Here is a 24,312-nt window from a genome sequence, read left to right as displayed (position 1 = left end):
CATCTAAAAGCTTTCTACATTGCTATGCAAATGCTGCAAATAGCCATCATCATTCAATTTAATTGTCTACCCAAGGCTCATGTCATCAATCCTGTGGAAAGAAAAAAAAAACCCACACATAACAGAAGCATGAAACTGTGAAGATAGTAAATCACAGTCTTTAAATTGGATCTCCAGCCTATAAATTCCAAATGACCTTGATTCTGATGACAAATGAGAAGAATTTAAGCAAGATTACATGAATATTGATTTACATTACTTATGAATATTACTTCATATTGTTTTTATCTTTCAAAGAATTTGGAAAGTTAGTAGTTTCTACTCTGTTACAACCAGAAAACTGAACTAAACCTGTTATAAGAAATCATTAAGAATAGAAACAATTATCACAGTTACCTCTATCAGAAATTTTGTTTATTCTAAGGTAGGAGGAAGAGAAACAGATAGAACCAATGAAAGAAGGAGCAGCAGACAATATCTTAATGTTTCTCCTGGATACAGGAGCTGTTACTTTTATGAGAAAAGCACATTCCTGCTTCAAGCTCAGTATTTCTAAACTCACTAGATAATGAGATTATCTCATCAGCATAAATAGATCCCTGGAATACACATACAATAAGTTGTTGAGAAAAAATATAACATTCCTTAATCCAGACTTTTCAAGAGCTCTAAAATATCTAACTTAAGACATATGCCACTGAATTACATGAATCAGCAAGATTCACCAAAACACAAAAAAGTGATTCCAGTCTAAGCAAAACTCTTAAGTTATTGTAGAAACACAGGGCAAAAGATATGCCAGATATGCATATCCTGACCATAAAGTCACACAGCTCTATTGCAGTCCTAATCAGACCACAAGCACCTGCATTTATACTCTGAATTAGTAATTACTTGATAATTTCCAATACAAAGCAAACATTCACAGAAACCATCACTTACAAATAAGGCAAGGTACTTAGCATTTGGAATAAATTGAGATGAAGCTCTAATAGTGGTTCAAATATGAAAGGACTATCAAACATCAGACAGCATGCAACCCTTCAGGTTCTTCAGACATCTGAAGAATGTATTAAGAGTCAAAACAGGGTTTTTTTATTTTTAACACAAATTACTTTTACCTTCAGCATTTGTTCATTTTCAGCTGCAAATAGTGAAACTGAGCCAAAGACTAACTTGAACAGCTTGAGATACAGATTGGAGAGTTCCACGTTAGATCCCATTTCTGGCAGTCGATCCAGAAGATACTCTACCAAAATTGTTGCAAAGAGGGCAGAGGTAGTAGGGTTTGCCAAGAAGGAATTGGCAACAATCTATTAAAGGAAACCACAAAGTTACTGTTGCTGTAATAAAAACACAGGAATAAATGCACTACCCATTTAAAGACCAACTTCTTTCCCCATCTCCACTATTATTCAAGTGATTCAAGTTGTCCTCAAGTTATATTCATGGTTGTTTTCCAATAAGCATTCAAGTTTAATTTTACATTTATATTATAGGACTTGTGTTCTATAAAACAGTAGAATGTTAACACAACAAACTGAACAAGATTAGCATGAAAGCTTTGAAGCAGCATTTACAATTCCACTCCAGCCTTGTGTACCTCAAGGCATGAGCTATTTTCTACATGCCATTTATTATCAGTTGAAAAAGTAAACAAAAACATAATACCTGAAGAGCATAGTTTTTAGATATTCTCTCCACCATGTAAGGAACAGTGGTTTGAAAGATTTCTTTAAAAGTTAAAGGGTTCATCATTGTGAATACACCAGCAAAATGCTCCAGAACTTCCTTTTCCTCTTTCATTCTCACTGTCTGACAGTTTGCTACTCGAACATATGTCTGTCCATTTCCTGCTATCTGGACCTACAGTAATTGAGAAAACATATTTTGGTTACAGAATCTGAGTCAACTTTTCTCCCCTATTCCTAAAATACCTTTGAAAAAAACTGAGATTTTACAGGCTTTACACACAGCCCCCATACAATTAGAAGCTTGGTGTAAGAGCCAAGAGGGACGGTAAAAATAAGAGTTTCTAGCACAGTTTTTAAAGTCAGAAGTGGAAAAAGGCAACAGCAGGAGATACCATACTGTATTTGTAAAAGTTAATTAATTACAAATCATGTACATTTACATTTCATTAGTATTTTGTGTAATTACAGAAGATAACCATAGTCATGTAAATGCTTGAACTGATAGCTCAACTATCTCTTTGAAGAAAAGATGTAATCCACTACATGAAAGACAATCATTTTTAAGACTGACCTGACTACACAGACACAGGCAATAACAGCTGTTAAAAAAATAATTTACTCTTTGCAGGAGATAAGTACTATGGAATTGACAGTATTTCCCAAAAGCTGTAGCTCTGAAATTCAAGATTCAATAAAAACATACTACACATGAAATTTGCCTTTTAGCTAACATGTAAATTAAAAGATATGTAATAAAAGATATAACACAGAGGAAAGTGCTATGCAGCCAGGTTACATACCTGATAAATATCTAAAGCTTGCATTGCATATTTCACAAGTTTTATATAGATCTGAGTCTCTTTAGGTTGCAACTGTTTATTGGGAATGAATTGTGCTTCTGAAAGAAGATAAAGAATAAAACAGTAGTTAACCTTTAAAAATACTATTTAATTTCATGCTAGAGAGTTTTATTTGTAGAACCACAATAGATAAATATAATTAAATAATATGCAATTTTACCACCAGGAGCTTTGCAGGATGTTATGCCCCATGTGATTGTCTTGACACCACAGACCAAAGTTTTCACTAAGCTTCGGCAATCTGTGACCTGAAATGTCTGTTTATCTTCTTTCTCTTTCTCCCCTTGTTTTTCAAACACAGGCACTGGTGCAGGGGCCACTGGAGTGGCTGGGGCAGGAGATGGAACAGGAACAGGCGCTGTGTTTGCTGCTGGGGGTACTCCTGGTAACGTGGCTTCAGCAGCCCCAAGTTCAGACTGTGGCTTGCATTTTTTAAAAATCACAGAAAGCTGGTATCTTGCTATTGTGTGAAATTTCAGAACAAAGACCTATGGCACAAACAGGATAGGCAAGTGAAAGAGTAGGAAGGGGGAAGAAAAAATAAGTTTCTTCTTCAAAAATCATTTTAAATGTAATATTACTAAATACTTCAAGTCAGCATACAGAGAGAATTCAAATTTACAACTAAGTATTTCTAAAATCATTACAGAAAACATTAAGTGAATCAACAACATAGTCTGCTTGCTTATAACAAGTTCCAAAAGTTAAAATATTTACTGAAAACTAGTAAAACCATCAACTAAATCTGATCTAATTCTATTTAATTTAAAATTAAAAGCTATCTGAATTAATTTTTTAAAAATAAGACAATATTTCAGCCTATAAATATTTACTATTAAGTACAGAAAGCTTGAATTTTTAGGATATTTATGTATATGTAATGTGTGCCAGATGTACACATTACAGGTTTAAGTTTCAGTTTTATGCAGCACGTTAAATTTAGAAAGCAATAGTCAGCCCTGTTGATGGTTTTCCTACTAGAAAGCTACTTCAATTTGAGAAATCTGGAATAAAGGACCCATTACAATGCATAACATCAAGATTTTTTATTTGTCCCATCACTTGTATTTCATCTTCAGGATAAAAGCCCATGCCCAAATTACTGCTACTTTAAGAGAAAAAGGAGTTTAGGGTAATGTCAAATAATCTGGAGATGACTAAAATGCCTAAATCTCTTCCCTGGTGCTTTCAGAACAGTGACAGTCTGTCTGTGACAGAGAAGAGCCAAAGGTGGAGGGGATCCACTAAACTGAGGGTTCAGAGTTCCCAGTTCCCTCTGCAAAACAAGCTTCCTAAGCTTCCTCAGTCATCTCAAAGTGTTAACACCAGTTTGAGTTAGACTTCAAGACATCCCAAAACGAGACCATTCAACAGGTATTTACTCTGTAAGTATTTACTTTACACTAGGCAACCTTTTTCCATTGATAACTTGGTTACAGGAAGCAGGTGGAATCTCACTTGTACTATACCAAGGCTGACAGCTTTTTGAGTGCATCCCTGATTTTTAAACAAACAAAACAAAAGCTTCAAAAATTCCTCCATATAAAAAAGATCCTTGAAAAGTATTAGTAGGCCTTTACAGATATTTTCACATTTTACAGATAGTATTGGGCTGTGCCAACACCTTTAAGATAATCCTCTTTCAAGTTTGTGTTTTTTTTAAACACACACATAACCTGAAAGCATCAAAACAAACAAACAAACAAACAACAAAAAAACAAACACATTACATTCTTATACACTCTAAAGTGGGAGGACAAAAAGATTGCAACTAAATCTTATAAGAATAATAAAAAAATAAAAAAAAAAAAAAAAAAAACCAAAAAAAAAAAAAAAACCAAAAAAAACAAAAAAAAAAAACAACAGTAAGTTAAGCTACACACAGCATCACAGAAGTTCAGTTTTCAGCTTTGAAACAAGTCACTGAATGATTCAGCTGAGCTGGAAAAGCATCTCTGCTATACTTGAGATAGTATCCCAGTTGCATTGCATTTTGAAAAAGCTCTTCTCTAAAAGTATTAAACCAAAATATGGTATGGATAGTGTTTCTACATATTCTCATTTCTGAAGAAAGAAGAAAGCAAAATGTGATTGACAACATACTAGAAAATAGGATATTCAACTTATTATCAAATGTTTTAAAAAAAACAATACCTCCAGCATTCTCATAAGAATATCTCTACCATTTCCATTTTCCTGTTCACTTTTAGATCGGATACAGTCTACCAAATTTAGCAGGAGCTTGCAAGACATTGTCTGGATACTGCTTGGCAATGATTCATCATCAATGTTCTTGGCAAATAACTGGACAGCAAGGGAGAGATCATTGAGTGGTAAATGCTGCCGGACATGGTGCACCAGGTCTGCCAGTGTGCTGTATGCAAGAGGTCTAGCAGTGAAAACAAGAGATGAAGAAAACACACTGAAGACATTTTAAACTGTTGTTAATTGGACTTCACCAATAATTATTGCCTGGAGCCATTCCCAATATTCTAAATCCAAATTTTCTATTTTGTTATGCAAAACCGGAGTTCACAAGGTTTCTCCAGTAACACAAAGAATTATAACTTGCATAATCTAAACAAAGTTGTATTAATCTGTCCCACAACACTGATATTATCTCCCTGATCCTTCTTCCTCCAGTGCTAAATATCCCCAGCACACAGTTTGATACACATATAGTTAAGAGCAAACTAGCATGCTTTAGGTCACATGTTAAGCTGTGTTGGCAAGCTTTCACAATTAATCACTGATGATTAACAATTTCAAAAGTAGTTTTTCTTTCAAAAAATGAAACAGTTTTCATTCAGCCCTTAATTCCATTTTACCCTACACTCATGTTCCCATGCTGTGTCATCACTGTCTTAAACAGTCACTTTTCACAGCAGCAGAAATCCTTCCAATATTGGAATCTAATGAAATAAGTTCTTTTATGCAAGAATTTAGGACCCTATAAAGGCATACAGGCACTGTTGTAAATATTAATAAAACCTCAAAGGTTTATTAACCATGGCAGGCCATGGCAGGCACTCAGATTCCAAACTTTTTGTCATACCTCAGTGTCTCTCGGGCAGTGTATCCTGAACCAATTAGTATAGATTCATCAAATAGCTTATCCATACATGGAATAAATTCTATAATTACAAAAAAACAACAACAAAAAATTCAAAATAAGATAGTTAAACATTAAACTGCTTAACTTAGGTACTTAAGTATTTAAACAAAAATCAGAAAGTGAATTTATTATAAAACTGATTCCTGAAGCTTATAAAAGACAGTATCATTTACAATTAAACTTTCATTTAACCTCTTGTGATTACAACTCCACTGACACATGGCCCTTGAGTAACACTACAGGACACAGTCAAAGTGATAATGACAAGAACAGTTACATCCAGAAATAAAAAAATTGCTTATATTACTTCCAGCTTTGCAGAACTTTATAAATGTAACAAGTGAGTTACTGGAAAAGACAAAGTTTGGGCAACCATGTACAATACAACCCTGCTTTGTTTGGCTTCTTATGATACAAGCTCAGAACCTAAAGAGGAAGAGACACAGCCTGTGGTGTGTCTATCTGTGTGGCAGATTTCAGTAACAAAATAGAGTGACAAAGCAAGACCAAAGAAGTATTTTCTTTTTAAATATAGCAATCACCAAATGTATGGAATTGATTAACTCACTGCATCTCAAAGGCAGATGAGGGAAATGGCAGGAAGGATTACCTGCTCCCACCTCCAAATTGTCCAACAAGCTAAATCTTATTAACATCTTGCTTAATGTCAAGTAAAGAGAAACAGACAGAAACCTTCATTCTCCACAGATTTCCAAACAATACTTAATATAAAAATCCAGCATTTTTTCAATTAAATATGTTTTTGCAAGCTAACAATACGTGTAAGAGATCACCCTGCCCCATAATTGCTATTAGCAGAAGGAAAAGAGGCACTCACAATAAAGATGACAAGATTAGTTTCTATTTTTTTCAAATTATAGTTATCTCCAATTTTGCAATTCCACCAAAGCAGAACATACCCACCAAACCTAGCTAATTCAGGCAGACAAAAAATGGCTTTCCTCTGCTAGAGGCAAATATTAGGAGCTGAGTCAACATATGGTATCAGGTTTTGATGGAACTACTTCCACTCAGGTTAAGAGATCAATATTTTTAAGTATTCATAAAACTGTAGACAAGATTGCAAATCAACACAAAAGTTTATCATTAAATGCTAATCACTTGCAGACACTGGGAAAGCCAGAAGTGCCAGAAAAGTTCAGTATGTCATCTTACACAGTGTCATGGTTTAACACTGGGCCTGCAATTAACCAAATGACAGATGCTCCCTATGAACCCCCCTGATAATTTTAAGGAAAAAAAGAGCAGGCAACACAAAAATCACACCCTCTCCCAAAATAATCAGCGATATATAATAGTCCAAACCAAGTAATAAGCAATATGCCTCTTCAATACACATGAATAGCTGCAATCTTTCCAGTTTATAGATGCATTTTTCAAAAGTACTACATACGGCTCCTCAAGTCTGTTGTCAGGATGTGCTTTGCAGCAATCAGCAGCTCCTTCCGCAGGTGTGCTGTTTCAGCTGGACAATTGGAGAGCAATTGCAACATTCCTTTTACCATTTGCTGAGAATATTTAGCCACTAACTCCTAAAACAAAAAATAACATGAACATAATTCCTATGAGATTCTGTTTGAAAGCTTTGCTTTATGTTCAACAACATTCAGCTAAAAGTCGCTTGTTTCTCTTTCAGAAGTCTGCCTGTAAAGCTAAACTACAACAGCTATTCCATAAATGCCTGGGGCAGGGAGAAAGGCACAGTTTTACTTTGCATTCACATGAGAACACTTCTGAGAGGATAACAGAGTACAGCCTTATCTGTAGATTTGGTGCACAAATGTTCTTCTCTCCAAACCCTGATGCACCACAGTCTTGCTCCTCCACTACCAGCCATAAACAAGGGGTCTGTTCCACTAAAAGTAGCAAATTAACAAAAATGCAACCTACCTGGTAAATTCTTATGATGTAAGCCAAAAAAGACAATGTTTTAATTTGAGCAGCAATAAAATCAGCGTAGAGTTCCTTGTTATAAAGTTTATGTTGCCTGAAATTAAATTGAAAAGTGGTTATGAATATGTTCCTTCTCTTTAATACCTTCATTCAGAAAATCCATGGCAGTTTCAAATTATGTCACCTTACAGTGAGGTTCTCACTTTGTAAGGAAATAAAGTTGTCATGGGAGAGTCCATTTTCAACAAGCTCTCTGCCATTCAAATTCCCAGCATCTTTTGCTCTAAGCAGAAATGCACAGCCCTGAGGCAGCCATTCAATTGCCAGTTTTCTACAGAAAGCCAATCTATTACATTAGCAACTAAATATTTGGCTCCCTTCCCCTAATTGGGGCAGGTATTTTTCTTCCTCCTACAACTTGTCTGTCTCTCTCAAGCTTCAGCCACTTATTCAGATCATCTGGGAAGAAAGGGACAGACAGAGATCTTGCTCCTGCTGCCCTGCTCAGCACCACTTGCTGCCCCTTAGAAGCATCTCTATCAGAAGCAGGAAAAGGAGCATTAGTATCTGCAGCATCACAAAGCTTCACCTCAGCTATACCTTGGCAGAGCAAAAATGTATCACTGGTGCTACAGTAAAGATTGAACAACAGCAGTGTCCAGCACATCCTATCTGTGGTAATAGGAATAGTGGAAACATTTGCCAATTATTTCACCTACAAAGGCTTGACAATTTTAAGTCAAATAATAACAGCTACTTTTGAGATTTTGAATCTAGTAAGACTAGAAGCAAAAATCACAGAAAATAAGGTAAAAAATATCTTGGCCAATACTGAATGGCAGGTTTAAATAGTTTATCCAAAATATCATCAAAATATTGTTAAAATTCTCTTACCTTGCTTGGGTAGAGACCTGTATTATAATTGTGTTCATAATCAAGGGCACAAATTCAGCTACTACGTTATGAATGTTCAGTTTGTAGAGCTAAAAAAAAAAAAAAGTATTACTAGAGACATTTACAGGTTACACTAGCAGTTAACTTATTTCATAACTAATCAGAAAAAAAAATGGAAATTCAAGCAGCTTATTTTTAGATCATATTTTAGTCTCAAAAAATCCATTACATTCATTTTTCCTAATACATTACTCAGATGAAGTTACACAAGCCATTCAGTAGTAAAAAGTATTTACATGCAAAATAGTGAACTATACTAACCTGATACATAAGAACAACAATAATAGGTAGCTCAGCCAAGACCTTCAGAGATAAAGACCCCCTGGGAATTATAGAATGCTGGAAGAAAGGATACATATTTTATAAACAATTCAATTATTAACTCAAAAAAGCATTTGAAACACATTTTTGAAGAATCATTTTAATAGAACTATATTAAGCAACAATAGCATTTTAAAAGCACAAAACCATCGGGTATTACATTAAATAAAAATCCTATAACTACAGCCACATAGAAAATATCTGATAAGTTTCAATCAGCTTCTACAAATGGATCTTGATAAGGAAAACAAGCAAATAGAAAGCTTCTCACCTTCACCCACCTTTAAAATTTGGGGTATAACAACACAGCCTCACAGCTAAAAAGCAGCTGGAATACTCACTGTTCTCGTTTCACTGTCTTCTCTTTCAGGGTTTACTTTCACCACAATTGTTGTAATCATGCCAACCATTTCAGGAGTGGGAATGGTGTTCTCTGGAATCACCTGAGGATTCTCAAAATACCGATTCTACAAGCAAAGACCAGAAGAGAAGTACAATAATGGTAGTAAACATCCAAAAGTAAAGAGTCAAAAGGCCATTTACCTCATAGAACTCCTCAATACAATTTTCTCTACAGCTTACTGCAGTTTATACTTCTCTATACACAACACTTACACTGCAGCATCCACTAGAACTGGACACACATCCTGCCTACTTTCACTCCCACTACAGCATAAATCAGAAAAGCAACCCCAGCCAAGGTGGTTCTTTTAGTGAAGAAAAATAGCCCAACAATACTCTCTATCTGTGGGGAAGAGCAGGCAATGGCCTCCACTGAGATCAAGCACAATGAAGAGCTTAATCTGCTGAAAAGTATCTCACTCTTCCCTCAAAAAAACACACTTGGCTCCATGGACACCACTGGAGTCAACTGACTTGTGCTTTATCAGATAATTTCACCTCAGTTTTCTCATACCCGTAACAGTGTGCTAGAAACAGAAAGTTTTCAAAAAACAAATCCAAATTTCTCCATTTTTACATGTATTTTTGTTAATTATTTTTATTAAAACTACATTTACTTTATATAACTAAACAGAAAAGTAATTATGTTGATATTCTTAAGAGATAAAATTAAAAACAAAAAACTAGTTCCCTGACTACACAAGAATAATTTAAGAAATAAAAAACTTACCACTACTTTTGGAAGTTCCTTGTAAATCTGCTTCACAAAGTCCAAAAAATGATGGATCTAGGAAAGAAGAAATCAATTTACGATAAAGAGGGGGAAAAAATTTAAAAACCCACAGTTTTAGAATCTCTGTATTAACAGCACAATTACATAAAATCTTCAGTCACAACTATAGTATATTTTTTGTGATGCTTAAAAAGAACCTGAAAGAACTCTTTCTATTTTCTTCTATTATGTCAAATTTCAAATTGCACTTAAAAACAATCTGAGTACTTATTATCTCAACATGGTTCCAGTACAGGATTATTGGAAATAAATATTACATACCAACTAAATCTTTCCAGGAGAAAATCAAGGAAATAAAGCAACAGGGTAAAAATGCAAAGTTTTAAATACTTCAAGAGACACAGGAGAGAAGGAGAAACAATCCTATTATTCTTTTTCCAGGATTTTCCCTTCACAAACCCTTCTGTGGGAATTTTATTCTTTAGTCTAATTATATTGCCCATAGACACAGCAAGAACAACTAGGCCCTATAAGGTTGTTTTCCCAGGGGTGCTAGAAACCTCTTTTTAGAATCACTTTAAGACAAAAAAAAAAAACGAACAAAAAAAAACCAAAAAAAAGCCAGTTATCACACCAGGTCACTAAAGGTTCCTTTTAGGTTCCTGCTAAAAGGACAGCAGGAAAAAAAAAAAACCACAAACGAACCAATCTGCTTAAACACAGTAACAATTCTGAAGAACATGGCACTACATTCTATACTATGTAACAAGATTTATGACCTACTTCTTGCGTGATTGCAGGTCGGAACTGTTTGTGTAATTCAATAATTATTCTTAAGCAAATCAGCACATTTTCTTCATTCTCCGTCTGAAAAAGAGAGAATTTTGTTTAGCTTACTGCTTAATTCTTCCACTACTCCATAAGTACTTCAAAACCCCATAAAATCATACTCATCTCAGCAACCTACAAGTGCCCCATTAATATGAACTTGAGTGAGCAAGAAAAGCTGTAGGAAGATACCACACTAGTGAAGCACAAAGAGAATGCCCAGCCACTCCTGTTCCTGAAGCACAGTTATTTAAAATCCTGCTCCCAGCAATTTTGGGGATTGAGGAGGAAAAGCTTTCTGAAAATTAGAAACAGTTTTAAGGAAAAAAAAAAATACCTCAAGAAATCTAAACATCACAGACAGGATATTCTTGGTATGAAGACGAAGATGTTCATTTGTTGGTATTCTGTGAATTATTTCAAGCACCAACTTTCGGAGTTGCTGTTAAAAAAAAAAACGGCATCTTACTTTTGTAAACGTTTATATACAAACATAGCCTTCCTACTATGGCAATAAAGAAAATTTAAGAAATTTACAGTTCAAAAATAGATGTTACCAAACTTTTTTTAAGGAACTATTTAATGACATAGATTCAACTTTTGTCTTTCATTCCATAGTGAAGTCAGTAACTTGTAACAATGTGTTGTATTTCAGTAAGACAATCAATTATGTTGCACCTACTTCTCCCTCATTCTACATAGAAGCAGAGATTTGCAAAGTTTGTAACTTACTTAGAAACTGGACTTTTGGAATTGCACTCCAATGACAGCAAAGTTTACACATAAATCAGTTCATTACAACAAAGTTTACACATAAATCATTTCACTAGGTTAATCAAGTACTTCATGAAACAAGTACTCTGCTGCACACATTGCAAAAAGGTAAGAGATGCTCCACACAGTTTACCTGTGCTGGCTTCTCCTGCAGAAACTGAACTTCTCCATCCTGCAGAAATGTGAGAAACCTAGGGATGATATGTTCCAGGAAAGTAGAGTACTGAGGGGATGATGTCACATTCTAATTAAGGAAAAAAAAAACAACACAGATATAATTGACATTACACAGGTGATACTAAGTTACATTCAAAGCCACTCAAAAATTTTCAGTGACTTTTTCAAAGATTCAGTGATTACTCATCTGGTGATACATTACAGAGCACTGTTAGTGAAAAAACTGAAAGTGAATGCAAATTTATTTCTTTCCTCCAATCCTAACAGACTTGCTAGGAGGGGATACAGCTGGAACAGCCGATCCCAACTGACCACAGGGATATTCTGTACTATCTGATGTCATGCTCAGCAATATAAAGCTGGGGGAAGATGCAGACTTTCAGAGTGATGGTGTTTGTCTTCCCAAGTAGCTGTTCTGCCTCATAGAGCCCTGCTTTCCTAGAGATGGGTGAACAGCTGCCTACAATGAAGCAGAGAATTAATTCCTTGGTTGGGTTTGCTTGGATGTACCACTTTTGCTTTACCTATTAAACTGTCTTTATCTCAACCCACGAGTTGTCTCACTTTCACATTTCCAATTCTCTTCCCCATCCTACAGAGAGGAAGTGGGAGAGAACAGCTGTGTGGTGCCCAGTTGCTGGCTGGGGCAATACCACCAGGTCAACTTAAACAGATAGAAAAATCTACAAGAATATTTTTATATAGTCAATTATGGTAATATGAAGTTCTGCTCACCCTGTGTTCAGATAAATGCAGAAATCACAGACACCTACTTACTTATATTCACTAAGCAAGGATAAAGCCTTTTAACTTTTAATAATACAGTTACACCAGCTCTAAAATTATTATTCCACTAGGTCGTGATATCCTGAACTAAACAAACAAACAACCACACACACAAAAAAACATATTAAAAAAACACACACCAGAAACACTGGATGGGAAATTCCACTGATAACTCAGAAACAAGTAAAACTGTCACTGCTGGATTTCAAAATCCAGCATCTCCTACATGTAACTTTGCATAAAGCTTACTTAAAAATATCTAAGGACATTAAACAGAGCTAGAATGAGTGTTTATGTTTCTGTATCAAATACAAAGCAAGATCATTTCAAATAAAGCAGACAGAAAACAAATATTTTTCAGTGGTAGCACTTTTTTTTAAATCACAACATGACAAAAAAACCAAAAAGATAACTATAGTGATTCTAAGATCTTGAACTTCTTCTACAACATAGTAAGTTTTCATCATTTCAGAACAGACACAACTAAATATTCGATTAAATCATAATAATGCCTAACACAGAATTGGCTTAACTTGTGTTTCACTTTTTTTTTGCTGTTTATTTTAACTTGATGGGTCACTACTATGCAAATGTACTGGAGCCACCTTCATGCCTCATGTCAGGTTCTGTATCCTAGAACTCCTCCCTCATTCCTGTCCTCTAAAAGTACTCAGAAGAATCAGAAGGGCCTCTGCTTCGTGAGGGCACAATACAAATGTGAAATTAAGAAAGCTTTAAATACAGAGATTTCACATCATTCAATAAAATTGGAGTTCTATAAAATCTATTCCTTCACATTTATTTAAATGTTTTAATAAAGATTAGGGAGCAAAAAGGCTTTCTAACTCCAAATACTGTAATTCTTGAATAACCCAGCTATTTCCTAAATTCAAACCTAGAAGCAACTTTGTATAACAATATCAACAGTAAGTTATGAGATATCAATATAATATTTTAACCACGTAAAAACGTAAATCAAACCAGCACACATTAAGCACAAGAATGCCATTTCAGAAGGTTGGGGGTTTTGTTGTTTGGGGGCTTTTTAATTTACCTCAAAATTCTCGCTGACTTCTTGCATCATTTTCAGTTTGGTTTCATCAGCTGAAAATGGAAATTCAAACAAAACAAATTTAATATAAAACTGCATGATGAAGGAAGAAACCAGGCTCACTGACCTAAGAAGCAATCAGATCTTATCAGTTTAGCTATCACTGCCCAGTTTTAAGGGACACACTTCTCACAACCAACCATCACACAATGCACACACACACACCGCTCACTCACCCTGGCTCAAGTAAGTGTTACTCATCACTTTGCTTCTTCAAAGTCAAAACTCAAAGGAAATTTCAAGTAAAATCAACACATTCATCAGTTACATAAACAATACTGCAAAGTTTGTGAAACTCTGCGGAAGAACTGTAACTTCCAACGGAAACAAAGTATCTTACGTGTATTGACATCTGTAAGTGCAGCCACAAACTGAAGGTATTTTTTCATCAGAGTGGTTTGATCCACCACAGTAGGCCCTTGTGCCGTAACAAATGCCATCTTGGAGGAAGGGTCAGCTTTCAGTACACAAAATCAAGACCAACACAACTACAACAACAACAACAAAAAAAAAAAAAAAAAAAAAAAAAAAAAAAAAAAAAAAAAAAAAAAAAAAAAAAAAACCACTTTTTTAAAGTTAGTTTATATGGATGGTTAACAGCAGTTGTTACATCAGCCACATCCATTCTCTTGACACATTAATTCAGGCACACATTTTCCAGACAAGAGCACTGTCACATTTACTCAGGCTTACAAATACAACACCCAGTAGGTCCGGCACACCATGCTGCGGTATCACACTTGTATCTACAAGTGGTCACACCACCCCGTTCACATCCACGCGTTCTGGCTGGTTCCGTTTCTCCCAGAGGCAGCAGCAGGCTCAGGGATGCTCCTACGGCCACACACCTGTTATCTGACCCGGCAGCATCCCAAACTTACAGCTACCCTTGGACGCACCCCGGCAGGATTGGCTGCCAGAAGCAGCCCTGCTGCCCTTTCTCGCTTGTAAAGAAACCTGACATCAAATTCAGCTTGAGAGGCCGGCGACCTCTCTCCTCACCTCGGTTTTCCTGTCAGCTCTCCCGCACAGCCCACTTCAGCCGAGCCGTCCTTCACGGCGCCCACCCGACCCGCAAACACCCCGACCGGCTCCCCCAGGGCCAAGGTGCTGCCCGCAGCCCGCCCTTTACCTTCCCCGCCTCAGGGATGGCCGCCTCCGGGTCTCTCCCCGCTGCCAGGCCAGCATCACGCCGACCCCATCCCCGCCGAGGCGCCCGCCCTGTGAACACGGTACCCGTGAACGGCCGCAGCAAATCTTCCCGCCGCCCCCCCGCTCTTCCCCGGTTCCCATCCGCGACCCGAGGCCTCCGAGCGCCGTGCTGGCGGGACCCGGGCTCCGGCCCCTTCCTCCTCCCCGCCGCACACCGGTTCCGCCCCACAGACTGCGCCGCGCCAGGCCTCGCCTCCCGCCGCTTCGCTTCAACCCCGCTCCGGCGCCCAGGCCCCGGTCGCACCGAGAGGCTTCGGTCACTGCCCCCAGCACTCCTCACCCCGCAGGTCCCCGGGCTCGGCCGGCCTCGGCCCCCCCAACTCCCTCCTTTGTTGCTCCCGGAGGCCGGCAGCAGCGCATGGGCGCAACGGAAGCGCCCGAGCCCAGTTCCGGCCACCTCCTCCCGCTGCCCGCCTCCCGCGCATCTCCCCGGGCGGGGGCGGGCGCTGAGGCCCACGGCACCTCCCGGCTTCTCACCGCGTCCCTGAGGATTTCGCCCCAGCGGGAACGGGGTTTGCCAGCTGCCCCGGGGCCGCGCTGCTGGAGGCGAGGACGTCCGGACCCGTCCCTCCCTCAGCCCCGGCTTCTCCGTTAACGCAGCGGCTACCGGGCGCGAAGCCGGTAACAGCGGGCGAGGAGTTACCCCGTGCACATGCGGCCGCTGCAGTCCGCCCGGCAGACTCGGAGCCCTCCCGTCGGGGCCATGCTCCGCCAGTGCAGCCGCGACCCGGAGACGCCCCGGGGGGGAGCAGCGGCAGAATCGGTTCGGCCGCGCCGGGGAACCAGGAGCAAAGGCGGCAGAGAGGGGCTGGTCCGTAAAGCAAACAAAAAAACATGTATCCAAGAGGAAGTCGGGGCTTTGAATAAATACTTCAAATAAACCAAAACTCCGCATTGCGTTTGTGGGAGCCGCTTTCCTGGCTTTCTCCAGAAGCTCTCGGTGCCCACTCGCGGTTACAGACTCCTTGGGATCAGCCGCCGGGCTGGGCGAGCGGGGAACCGCAGCTCCACCGCGCCCTCACACCGGCACAGCCCGACAAACGCTGCATCTTTGCCCTGGCACCCACCAAACAAAATCACAAACACTTTTCCCAAACGCTCCCCCTCTCAGAGCTGCTCCCACCCTCTCTGCAGATGAGCAGCATTTTTTGGGGAGGGAGGGTGAATATACCCCGGTGTTTTCGCAGCAGCCGCTTGTCAACATTAACCCGCGGGACCTTCCCCCGGCAGAGGTTGGGCGCTGCCGCGGGGGAGCGTCCCGGGGGCGCGGACCGAGATGCCGCAGTACCGCCGGCAGCCTCGGGGGCAGCGCCCGGACCCAGCGCGACGAGACCCAGACCCGGACCCGGCCCGGCTGTGAGTGTCCCCGGCTCTCGCCGCCCCGAGCATGCTGCGGCTGGTCTGCCTGGTGCTGCTGCTGCTGCAGAGCCGCTCCGCCCCGGCGGCAGGTAAGGCGCCGGTCTGCGCTGCCGTCGCCGCCGCGGAGCGGGCGGGGGGGTGAAGGCAGCGGCGGCGGCGGCGGGGAAAGGGGGGCAGCGCTCTGGCGTGAGCTGCTTCACTTGTGGGGCGGTGGTGGTTCCCTACCCGGGCTTCCTAGCCGTGGCCAGGGATGGAGACAGCTCCGGGCGCTCTCTCGCCAGCCCAGACTTCATTCCCAGGCGCTGCGACCTTGGTGCTTGCAGCGAACCGGGGCATCTTTACACTTTCAAATCCAAAAGCTGTACTTCTGTTTCTTCCTTGCTTCACAAGGCACCTGGGCAGGCTCTGTCCCTTGCTTTGGTAGCCTCGCTGAGCTGGATTCTGCAAAGAGAGGTCGGAAATTTAGAAGAAATCCCTGAACTGGATGAAATTCCTTGCTCTGCCGGTGACTCACTGAGTGACCTTGAGTTAGCCACTTTATCTTCAACTGCTGCAGCTTGGGCTTCAGGATGGCCCTGGTTTGTAAAGCACCGTGATAACCTCCAAGGAGAAGTGCTAGATAAGTGTGAGGTAGCTAGTTATTTTTTTCCCCAAGTTCTGCTGAAACAAAGCAGAGGGTAGCGTGAATCTTCTAGAGATCAGAAACCTATCTGTGCCAGATTTCATGACAACATAAGGATTTCACTATTAAATAAAAAACTTGAACTCAAGACCAATCCCTTTTTTGTGAAATGGGAACGATGGAATCCTTCCTCTGACAGTGATGTTACAGTTCTTTCTCAGACTCCTTACATATCCAGATTTGCTCAGCACCTCTGATCAATGGAATAAAACATGAGCACTAAGCACATGCTTTGTGTTCTCCTTCCACCCCATCCCAAGCTGATGGGTGTAGGGAAGGCAGTGCAGGGGTTAGCTGACCCCAGTGCTCCCTCCGTGTTACAGGATGAATGAGAAATGTGATTTCTGGAGCTCAGAGATTCAGATCCATGCAAGTGGTCTGGTGGCTGCTGAAAGAGAAAAGGGAAGTTACCAGCATGAGAACCCCCCAGAGCTCTGCTTCTCTGCCCACCATTGGCCCATTACCTCGGGGCAACTTGTTCCAGAGTTTGACCACCCTCATTGTAAAAATCAGCTCCCTCTGCCTGCTGGCCACACTTCTTTTGATGCACCCCAGGATACATCTGGCTTTCTGGGCTGTGAGCACACATTTCCAGCTCATATACAGCTTTTCATCCTCCAGTACTCCCAAGTCCTTCTCAACAGAGCTGCTTTCAGTTCCTTCATCCCTCAGCCTGTATTGATAACAGAGGTTGCCCTAAACCAAGTGCAGGACCTAGTACCTGGCCTTGTTGCATGAGGTCCGCGTGGGTCCACTTCTTGAGCTTGTCCAGGTCCCTCCCTTAGCATGGTGACTAATCTGCCACGAGGGTATAGTACAGGTTTTCTCTGCATTGGGATTTTTGGTCCTTTCCTGGAAAAGGAAGTCAAAGATAGACCATAGAGAAAAACTGGTACTGAATTTTTTCTGTTCAGTTAGAAGGAAGTGGAAGAGTCTTGTGGGTCAACAGAGCTGACAAAAAATCTACTTTCGAAAGTTTGAAAGTTCATTTTTAGGATGGAAATTAGAGCTGAGCTTGATTTTCTTTCAGTAGCTGCTGTTTAGTGACATGTTAGATCATTAGTGATACTGAAACTAAAAACAGCACCCAGCTCAGCCTACAAAACCTCCTCAAAGTTTTTGTGATGTTCTAGTCTGAACGTCCGTTCTACTATTAGCATTTCTAGGATGCAGTCTAGCATTTTGTTTACTGCTATTTGTTTGAACTCATATACATGCATTTGTTTCTGCTTCAGGTTTTCAAACATTATTTTAAAAAAGAAAAAATGGTAAAGTCTTAGATGTCACTGTGGGTCCCATACCTACAACTGGCTATTTAATGTGTAAATAAATAAAATTTTTAAATACTATACATTAAGCTTTGGTTGTTTGGTTGTGGTTTCTTTCTTCTGATTTTCACAGAGATGTACAGTCTGGAGATAACCAACAATGGCCCCGTCACAACAGGAGCTCAAGCCACTATTTATGCCAGTCTAGGTGTGAAGAATAAGAGTGTCACATCAAACTTCTACCAGTTTAGTTGGATTTATGCTCCTTTGATTCTGATAGAGAAATCTGAGCAGCAGTTTAACTCCATGATTAATGTGACTGGTGAATTTCCTGGGACCTTTCCCATCTCTGTCTGGGTGACTCACAGGAACTGTTGGTTATGTCGGCCCATTGCTAGAAATGAGACCAAGCTTCAGATTACAGGTAATACAGCTTTACAGCTTCTGTGCCTTCAGGAATTCTGTGCAGATCAGAATGCTTGCTGCCTTTGCTAGCATCAGGAAATGAAGCCAGACTTCTGAACATTCTGATTATTCAAACAGAGTTTGATTTGTGGAAGCTTTTGATTGAAGGTGGTTTTGGACAGGCATTTCAGCCAGAGTATGGTCTGTCTGTATCTAGAAGCAAGTGTGAGTTTGCCCTTGTTTCCCTCCCTCTGTCACTGAGCTAGAAGTCAGATACCTCAGTAGCTGCAATGTATAGCACATTATCCATAGCAGTCAAATTTTCATTTCTGAGGAAGCTGCTTAAACTAAACAACAAACAAACAAAACAATCAAAAAAACACCACAAAAAAAAACAAAACAAAAAACCTCCACAAAACCCAAAACACACCCAGCAACTTAAGAATCCCATAAAACAAACAAACACTCAGATGTGAAGGGTGTGTATACTGGTTTGATTCTGAATTCCTTGATTTAGATACTTGATGTTAATCCCATTTCTTTTTAAATCAATAGTAAAAATCAATACTGACTTCAACCAATGCAGGATTATTTCTCTTAGTTCTTTTAGAAGATTTAACATGACCCATTGTATAACCCTTAATAAGTAAATTAATCTCTCTGTTTCACTAATATATATAACAACACTGAGTAACAGGTATAAAATACACTTAGCCACATAGAGTAGGACACAGAAAGACCTATACAGTATATTTTAAATCATGGTTTTTTATACTCACACAGAACATGCTGTGAAAGTGATATATGCTGTCATTCTTTCCCCACTGTATTGTCCTGCAGAATTTATCACAGGAAATCTTACCATTGCCCAGATAGAAGACAGATTTATCACACGTGGTTCTAGCTCCTCCGTGGGCACCATGACCCGGATTTCTTTCTGTCTTCACGACCCAAGTCATTACTTCAAGTCAGCATCATTTGTCTACAACTGGAATTTTGGAGATGGGTAAGTATGGTTACTTCCTTTACTCTAGTGAGCATTCAAGATGGCTCTGATTCTGACTCTCTGATAACTCATTTAGAGAAAAATCCTCATTAAATTGCAGGACAAAACATACACCTTGTCAGCTGGTACATTCTTAGCATGTCAACCAAGTGAATTATGAAAACTTTAGCAAATTAGCCATGAACACTCATAAAAAGGTGATGTTCTAAAGACCTAAACTTCTTGTTCAAATGTATGCTTAGGTGTATTAGTGTGTGTGCAATGAGCCAAACTGAATTAACTGAATGAACTGGAAAGGTAAGCTTTGATTCAGTTAGCTTATAGTCCATCTATTATAAAGGTAATTTTCATATTTACTTACTATTCCTATTCCATTTTGTGAATGCTTTTATCACTATCTTTTGTTTCCCAGATTAAAACTGCATAAACTTATTCTGGGTATTGTCCTGATTGTAGTTTATTGGCAATGCCACAAACATTAATCCTCATTGATCTGCACATAAAATAGGATTAGAATCACAGACTGTAGCATTTTCTGTAAAGAAAATATATTTAAGCTTGCTCCTTTCAAAATAAAAAATATCAAAGTTCTTGGTAAAAAACAATTTTGATTCTAAGCCTCTTCATGTTACACACAGAGTTTTTCAGATCACCAAGGAACCCTACGTCTACTACAACTGCTCTCCCACAGGGAACCGCACAGTGCACCTGAAAGTTGTAGCTGAATGGGAACAAGCTGGAAGCATTGTACCTGGAAGAGAAACAGTGCAGAAAACTGGTGATTTTACCACTTCTCTGGAACTGCTAGGTAACTATACAACATTTTGCATACTCAAAACAGAACCTGCTATTTATGTACAGATACAACCTAGCTTTAATGTGATAATATGCTGATACAACTTCAGCCTTGTTTCACGTGAAAGAAAGAGGTCAATGTTTGTGCTGCTCTAGAGCAAAAAAATGGGAGGAAAATATATCAACTTTTCTGTTTCTTTTTCATTTACCAAAAGCTTAACTGTCTTTCGAAAAACTCTCACATAAACACTTAAAACTTACTGTAAAATCTTTCCCATAAGTTAGGAAGAATTTTTTTGTTTAGTTTGTACCCCTAAAAAAATAAGAATAAATCTATTATATACTAAAAAAAAATCACAAAACATTCTGAAAACTTAACTCTATTAGTAGGATTCCCTTTTGGCTGTAGGCAAGTATTATTATTTGTGTGACTGATGGAACTAAAATCTTCAAGTCTGTGTAAACAAACCTTCACTGGAAAACCAGTAAGTCTCAACTTTATATGTGAAGTGTGGCCTGCTTTTTCCTTCCTCTCAGATGCTGTTAGAGGTATTAATGTAGTGGGCTCCAGAGAGACTCATGTAATGGAAAACTTGAGTTTATCTCTTCATATAAATGGCACGTAAGTAGCAAATACTTCTTCCCCTGCAAAGCATTGTTTATTACAGTGTTTTTCCCCAATGTTTCCTCAAAAGTCAGTTGAACCCCACAGAATTGTTTCTTATTACACAAAGAAATTGTCTTTAAACAAAATTCTGTTGAGTATTGCTGTTTCCTTATTCAAAATACCATGAACTCTAAGAGCCTGAAAGAGCATCTTATCAGAAAAGTAGAATCTTCCTATGAAAAGCAAATATTACTTTTATATCTTTGTTAAAAAAATAAGAAGAGAACTAGTCAGAAAGGTAGCTGAAATAATTAAATTTTAAAACCTTCTCTTGAATTTCTCTCCACCAATTTCCCCACCACTAAATCAGCCGTAAACTGAAGACAGGATGTCCTGTTCAATAGCAGCCATCCTTGACATGGGAATAGGGGGTTTAAGAAATAATTTTGGCAAAGTTAACATTGCCACATTAAGACAACAGGCAGACTCCACACAGTAAGGATTATAGGAATGCAGGACAGCCGTGAGCACTTTGATTCTAGCACAAGCTTTCCCAACCTGCTTTACTTAGAACACATGAACACATTTTTTGGTTTGGCAGAAGCATTTTAAATACCATTGAAACACTCAGGAAAGCTCTTCCACCATGAAAATTACATTCTCCTCCTCCTCCTCCTCCTTTTTCTCTCCTCTCCTCTCCTCTCCTCTCCTCTCCTCTCCTCTCTCCTCTCCTCTCTCCTCTCCTCTCTCCTCTCCTCTCTTCTCTCCTCTCTTCTCTCCTCTCCTCTCTTCTTCTCTCACCTCTCCTCTCTTCTCTCCTCTCCTCTCTTCTCCTCTCCTCTCACCTCTCCTCTCACCTCTCTCCTCTCCTCTCACCTCACCTCTCACCTCACCTCTCCTCTCCTCACCTCTCACCTCTCCTTTCCCCTCTCCTCTCATTTTTTCTCCTCTCCATTTCAGCCCGCCGCTGGCGTTATGTTGGCTGATCAAGTCCGAGTGCATTCCACTTGAAAGTGACAAATGCCATCTGGTGGTGATTAATGGCTCCTGCTACAACCTCAGCCAGACCTTCAGTGACGCGGGGCAGTACTGCCTCAGTGTGCGAGTGGAGAGCGGGGTGAGCATGCTGCAGACCTACCATGAAATCAAAGTGTGGCCAACAGGTAAGAAGCGCACGAAGGTTCCCACCTGCCAGGTGATGGACACTCTCGTGTATGTCAGGGACCATTTCCAGCCTACAGATGAGAGTTCTGGTGTAGATCCCAGGAAGCCCAGAAAGCAGGAATAGAAAGGAGAGCCTACAACTGCAACTGCTCTGAACTTGTGTTCTGCTGAACCTTTAGTCTCAGGAGTGTCTTGAAACTCGTGAGTTTCCTGGGAAGACTGAGTTACTTAAATTACATATTTTTCAGTGTAAATAGTCTGGCTCTTTTAGTGAGAGAGGACTAATAGGTAAACATGCATTGTAATACCCCTTTAATTGAGCAGTCTCCATTTTTATTTTTGCTTAGTTTAGTTATGTTTTTTTTCAAGGATAAATTCTTCTAGGCCTGCTAGAGGGTGGCAGTTTTTAGTCTGTTAAAGGAAAACTGAGGTAAAAAAGGAAAGACCTTAACAATCTCACAAACCCTCATTCCCACTTCTGGGATTCCAGAAAGACCTGAAATTATCTGGGCTGAAAGATTTATTCTATGTTACATAAATGCCCTTTGTTCTAAATATATGAGAAGTTCTCCTAAATAATTGTTCCTCACTTGGTTCTCTTCTCAGTGTATTGTATCATTCCAGGAACCCTGCCTTGTGCTCTTTCCTAGGGATCCACCCAGCTCTCTTTGTCCTGCTCTGCATCACTCTGGTTTCAGTGGTGTTAGGACTGGTACTGTACACGACCTTTCGGAGTAACACACAACAGAAAGATCTCGTGGAGGTATTCAGTTACTTTTACTCTGAGCTAGGGCAGTAATTAGATGCCTGTCAGCCATGTCCCTTCTTTAATCCCCGGGCAGAGGGGGAGGGAGCATTTCCCTGGTATGTTTGATCTGTTCCATAGAAAAAATGGGAACAATGTGGGTGAACACTTTACTCAACAGACACGCTTCTGTCCAGGTTTGGAGAACTGTGACTACAGTTCAAGTTGCCAGGGATATCATGGGCAGTTTGGTAATATTCCCAGGCAGGGGCTTACATTAAAGTATCCCTTCCAGAGGATGCCTAGAGTGGCTCCATGAACACAGCAGGGGGTGGTGAGAGAGGATATAGGACAATAAAAAAGGATTGGTATGTTACCTGACGTGGCATTAGATTGTCACCTGACCCTGATATCACCTGACCTTTATCTCCCCAGGTCCCATGCGTGGTGTAGCTTTCACTGCTACATTATCCTATCTGTAACAAGCATGAGATCCTAAGTAAAAGGAACTTTTATACCCATTTGGAAAATATCTAATACAATTCACATCATACCACAATATGAAACATATACCTCTAGAGAGAATTCCTGTAGAGAGAATTCTATTCCTCTAGAGAGAATTGCCAGGTGTAAATCAGAAATCTATTTGAAGTTGGTAGCTGACTGAAACTGGTTGAAGACCAACTGACCCAAAGTATTCTTGCTAGACTCATTTGAGCCAATAGGACTCAAATTAAAATTTATCTTTTTGATGTTTCTTTTCCAGGTAGCTGACTTTGACTTTTCTCCACTGTCTGACAAAAACCTGTCTTATCATTCAGAGTCACGCTGCAGCCAAATATGTTGCAGATCATGTTGTCTTTGGTCATCTCAAGAAGCTGCCAGGGAGAGCCATGAACTTCTACATTCTTTTTACAAGCCAGTCAAAACGTACACAATGTGAAGAACACAATTGCACTTTGGTTACACTGTCAAGTTTGACTTATTCACTTATGATGAGTTACAAGCCCAATGATGCATGAATGGTTTGGTTTTGCCAATGCAATGAGGTTACCACTTTAAGGCCAGCACTTTAGTGTTTCATTCTCTGAACCACAAAAAAGCAAGTCCTGAAACACAGTAAAAGTAGGTTTGTATTTTTAAAATTATATGGGTGTATACATTTACAGCTGTAAATGCAACATTTTATTCTTATGAAAAATTGTTTTATGTGCAGGTTTGCTAAATTCACTACCTCTTGTAATTTCTCTGTTCCTTCTGCTGTCTATTTCAAAGAAAAAAATGCTTCAGACAAACATACATCTCCTGTGTTACCACAATACTGCCAGAAACGGAAGTCACCTAAAATGTTGTCGATTGTGTTTGTTCTAAAAAGGAACTGACTTGCCCAGGCTGAGAAA

The 24,312-nt window shown here is 39.7% G+C and overlaps 2 protein-coding genes across 6 annotated transcripts in view; one reads left to right on the top strand and one right to left on the bottom strand.

Moving 5' to 3' along the window:
- TRRAP (transformation/transcription domain associated protein) overlaps window positions 1-15,238 on the bottom strand; it is an 83,015-nt gene extending 67,777 nt beyond the window's left edge. For 4 of the 5 annotated variants that reach the window (XM_071760436.1, XM_071760440.1, XM_071760439.1 and 1 more), the window contains exons 1-19: window positions 15,162-15,238; window positions 14,802-14,890; window positions 14,010-14,157; window positions 13,613-13,662; window positions 11,729-11,839; window positions 11,159-11,263; window positions 10,777-10,860; window positions 9,991-10,047; window positions 9,200-9,325; window positions 8,799-8,876; window positions 8,478-8,566; window positions 7,581-7,677; window positions 7,084-7,222; window positions 5,610-5,688; window positions 4,709-4,943; window positions 2,715-3,042; window positions 2,495-2,592; window positions 1,672-1,866; window positions 1,122-1,313 (exon numbers count right to left, since the gene is read on the bottom strand). In XM_071760436.1, the coding sequence (XP_071616537.1) occupies window positions 1,122-1,313; window positions 1,672-1,866; window positions 2,495-2,592; window positions 2,715-3,042; window positions 4,709-4,943; window positions 5,610-5,688; window positions 7,084-7,222; window positions 7,581-7,677; window positions 8,478-8,566; window positions 8,799-8,876; window positions 9,200-9,325; window positions 9,991-10,047; window positions 10,777-10,860; window positions 11,159-11,263; window positions 11,729-11,839; window positions 13,613-13,662; window positions 14,010-14,109 (2,163 nt within the window). In that variant the 5' untranslated portion in view covers window positions 14,110-14,157; window positions 14,802-14,890; window positions 15,162-15,238. Of the gene's footprint in view, window positions 1-1,121; window positions 1,314-1,671; window positions 1,867-2,494; window positions 2,593-2,714; window positions 3,043-4,708; window positions 4,944-5,609; window positions 5,689-7,083; window positions 7,223-7,580; window positions 7,678-8,477; window positions 8,567-8,798; window positions 8,877-9,199; window positions 9,326-9,990; window positions 10,048-10,776; window positions 10,861-11,158; window positions 11,264-11,728; window positions 11,840-13,612; window positions 13,663-14,009; window positions 14,158-14,671; window positions 14,756-14,801; window positions 14,891-15,161 lie in introns of those variants that run through there. The other variant, XM_071760438.1, reaches the window with a different exon arrangement.
- Window positions 15,239-16,134: 896 nt separating this feature from the next.
- On the top strand, window positions 16,135-24,088 carry TMEM130 (transmembrane protein 130). The gene is made up of 8 exons (XM_071760452.1): window positions 16,135-16,329; window positions 18,324-18,614; window positions 19,436-19,601; window positions 20,240-20,409; window positions 20,934-21,018; window positions 21,964-22,166; window positions 22,818-22,930; window positions 23,679-24,088. Exons 1-8 carry the CDS (start codon window positions 16,269-16,271, stop codon window positions 23,853-23,855), a joined length of 1,266 nt encoding a protein of 421 aa, XP_071616553.1. The 5' UTR covers window positions 16,135-16,268; the 3' UTR covers window positions 23,856-24,088.
- Window positions 24,089-24,312: the final 224 nt, after the last annotated feature.

The sequence above is a fragment of the Heliangelus exortis genome, chromosome 17 (genome assembly GCF_036169615.1).
Source record: "Heliangelus exortis chromosome 17, bHelExo1.hap1, whole genome shotgun sequence".
Lineage (NCBI taxonomy): Eukaryota > Metazoa > Chordata > Aves > Apodiformes > Trochilidae > Heliangelus > Heliangelus exortis.
This window is presented reverse-complemented; position numbering and strand designations above follow the sequence as displayed.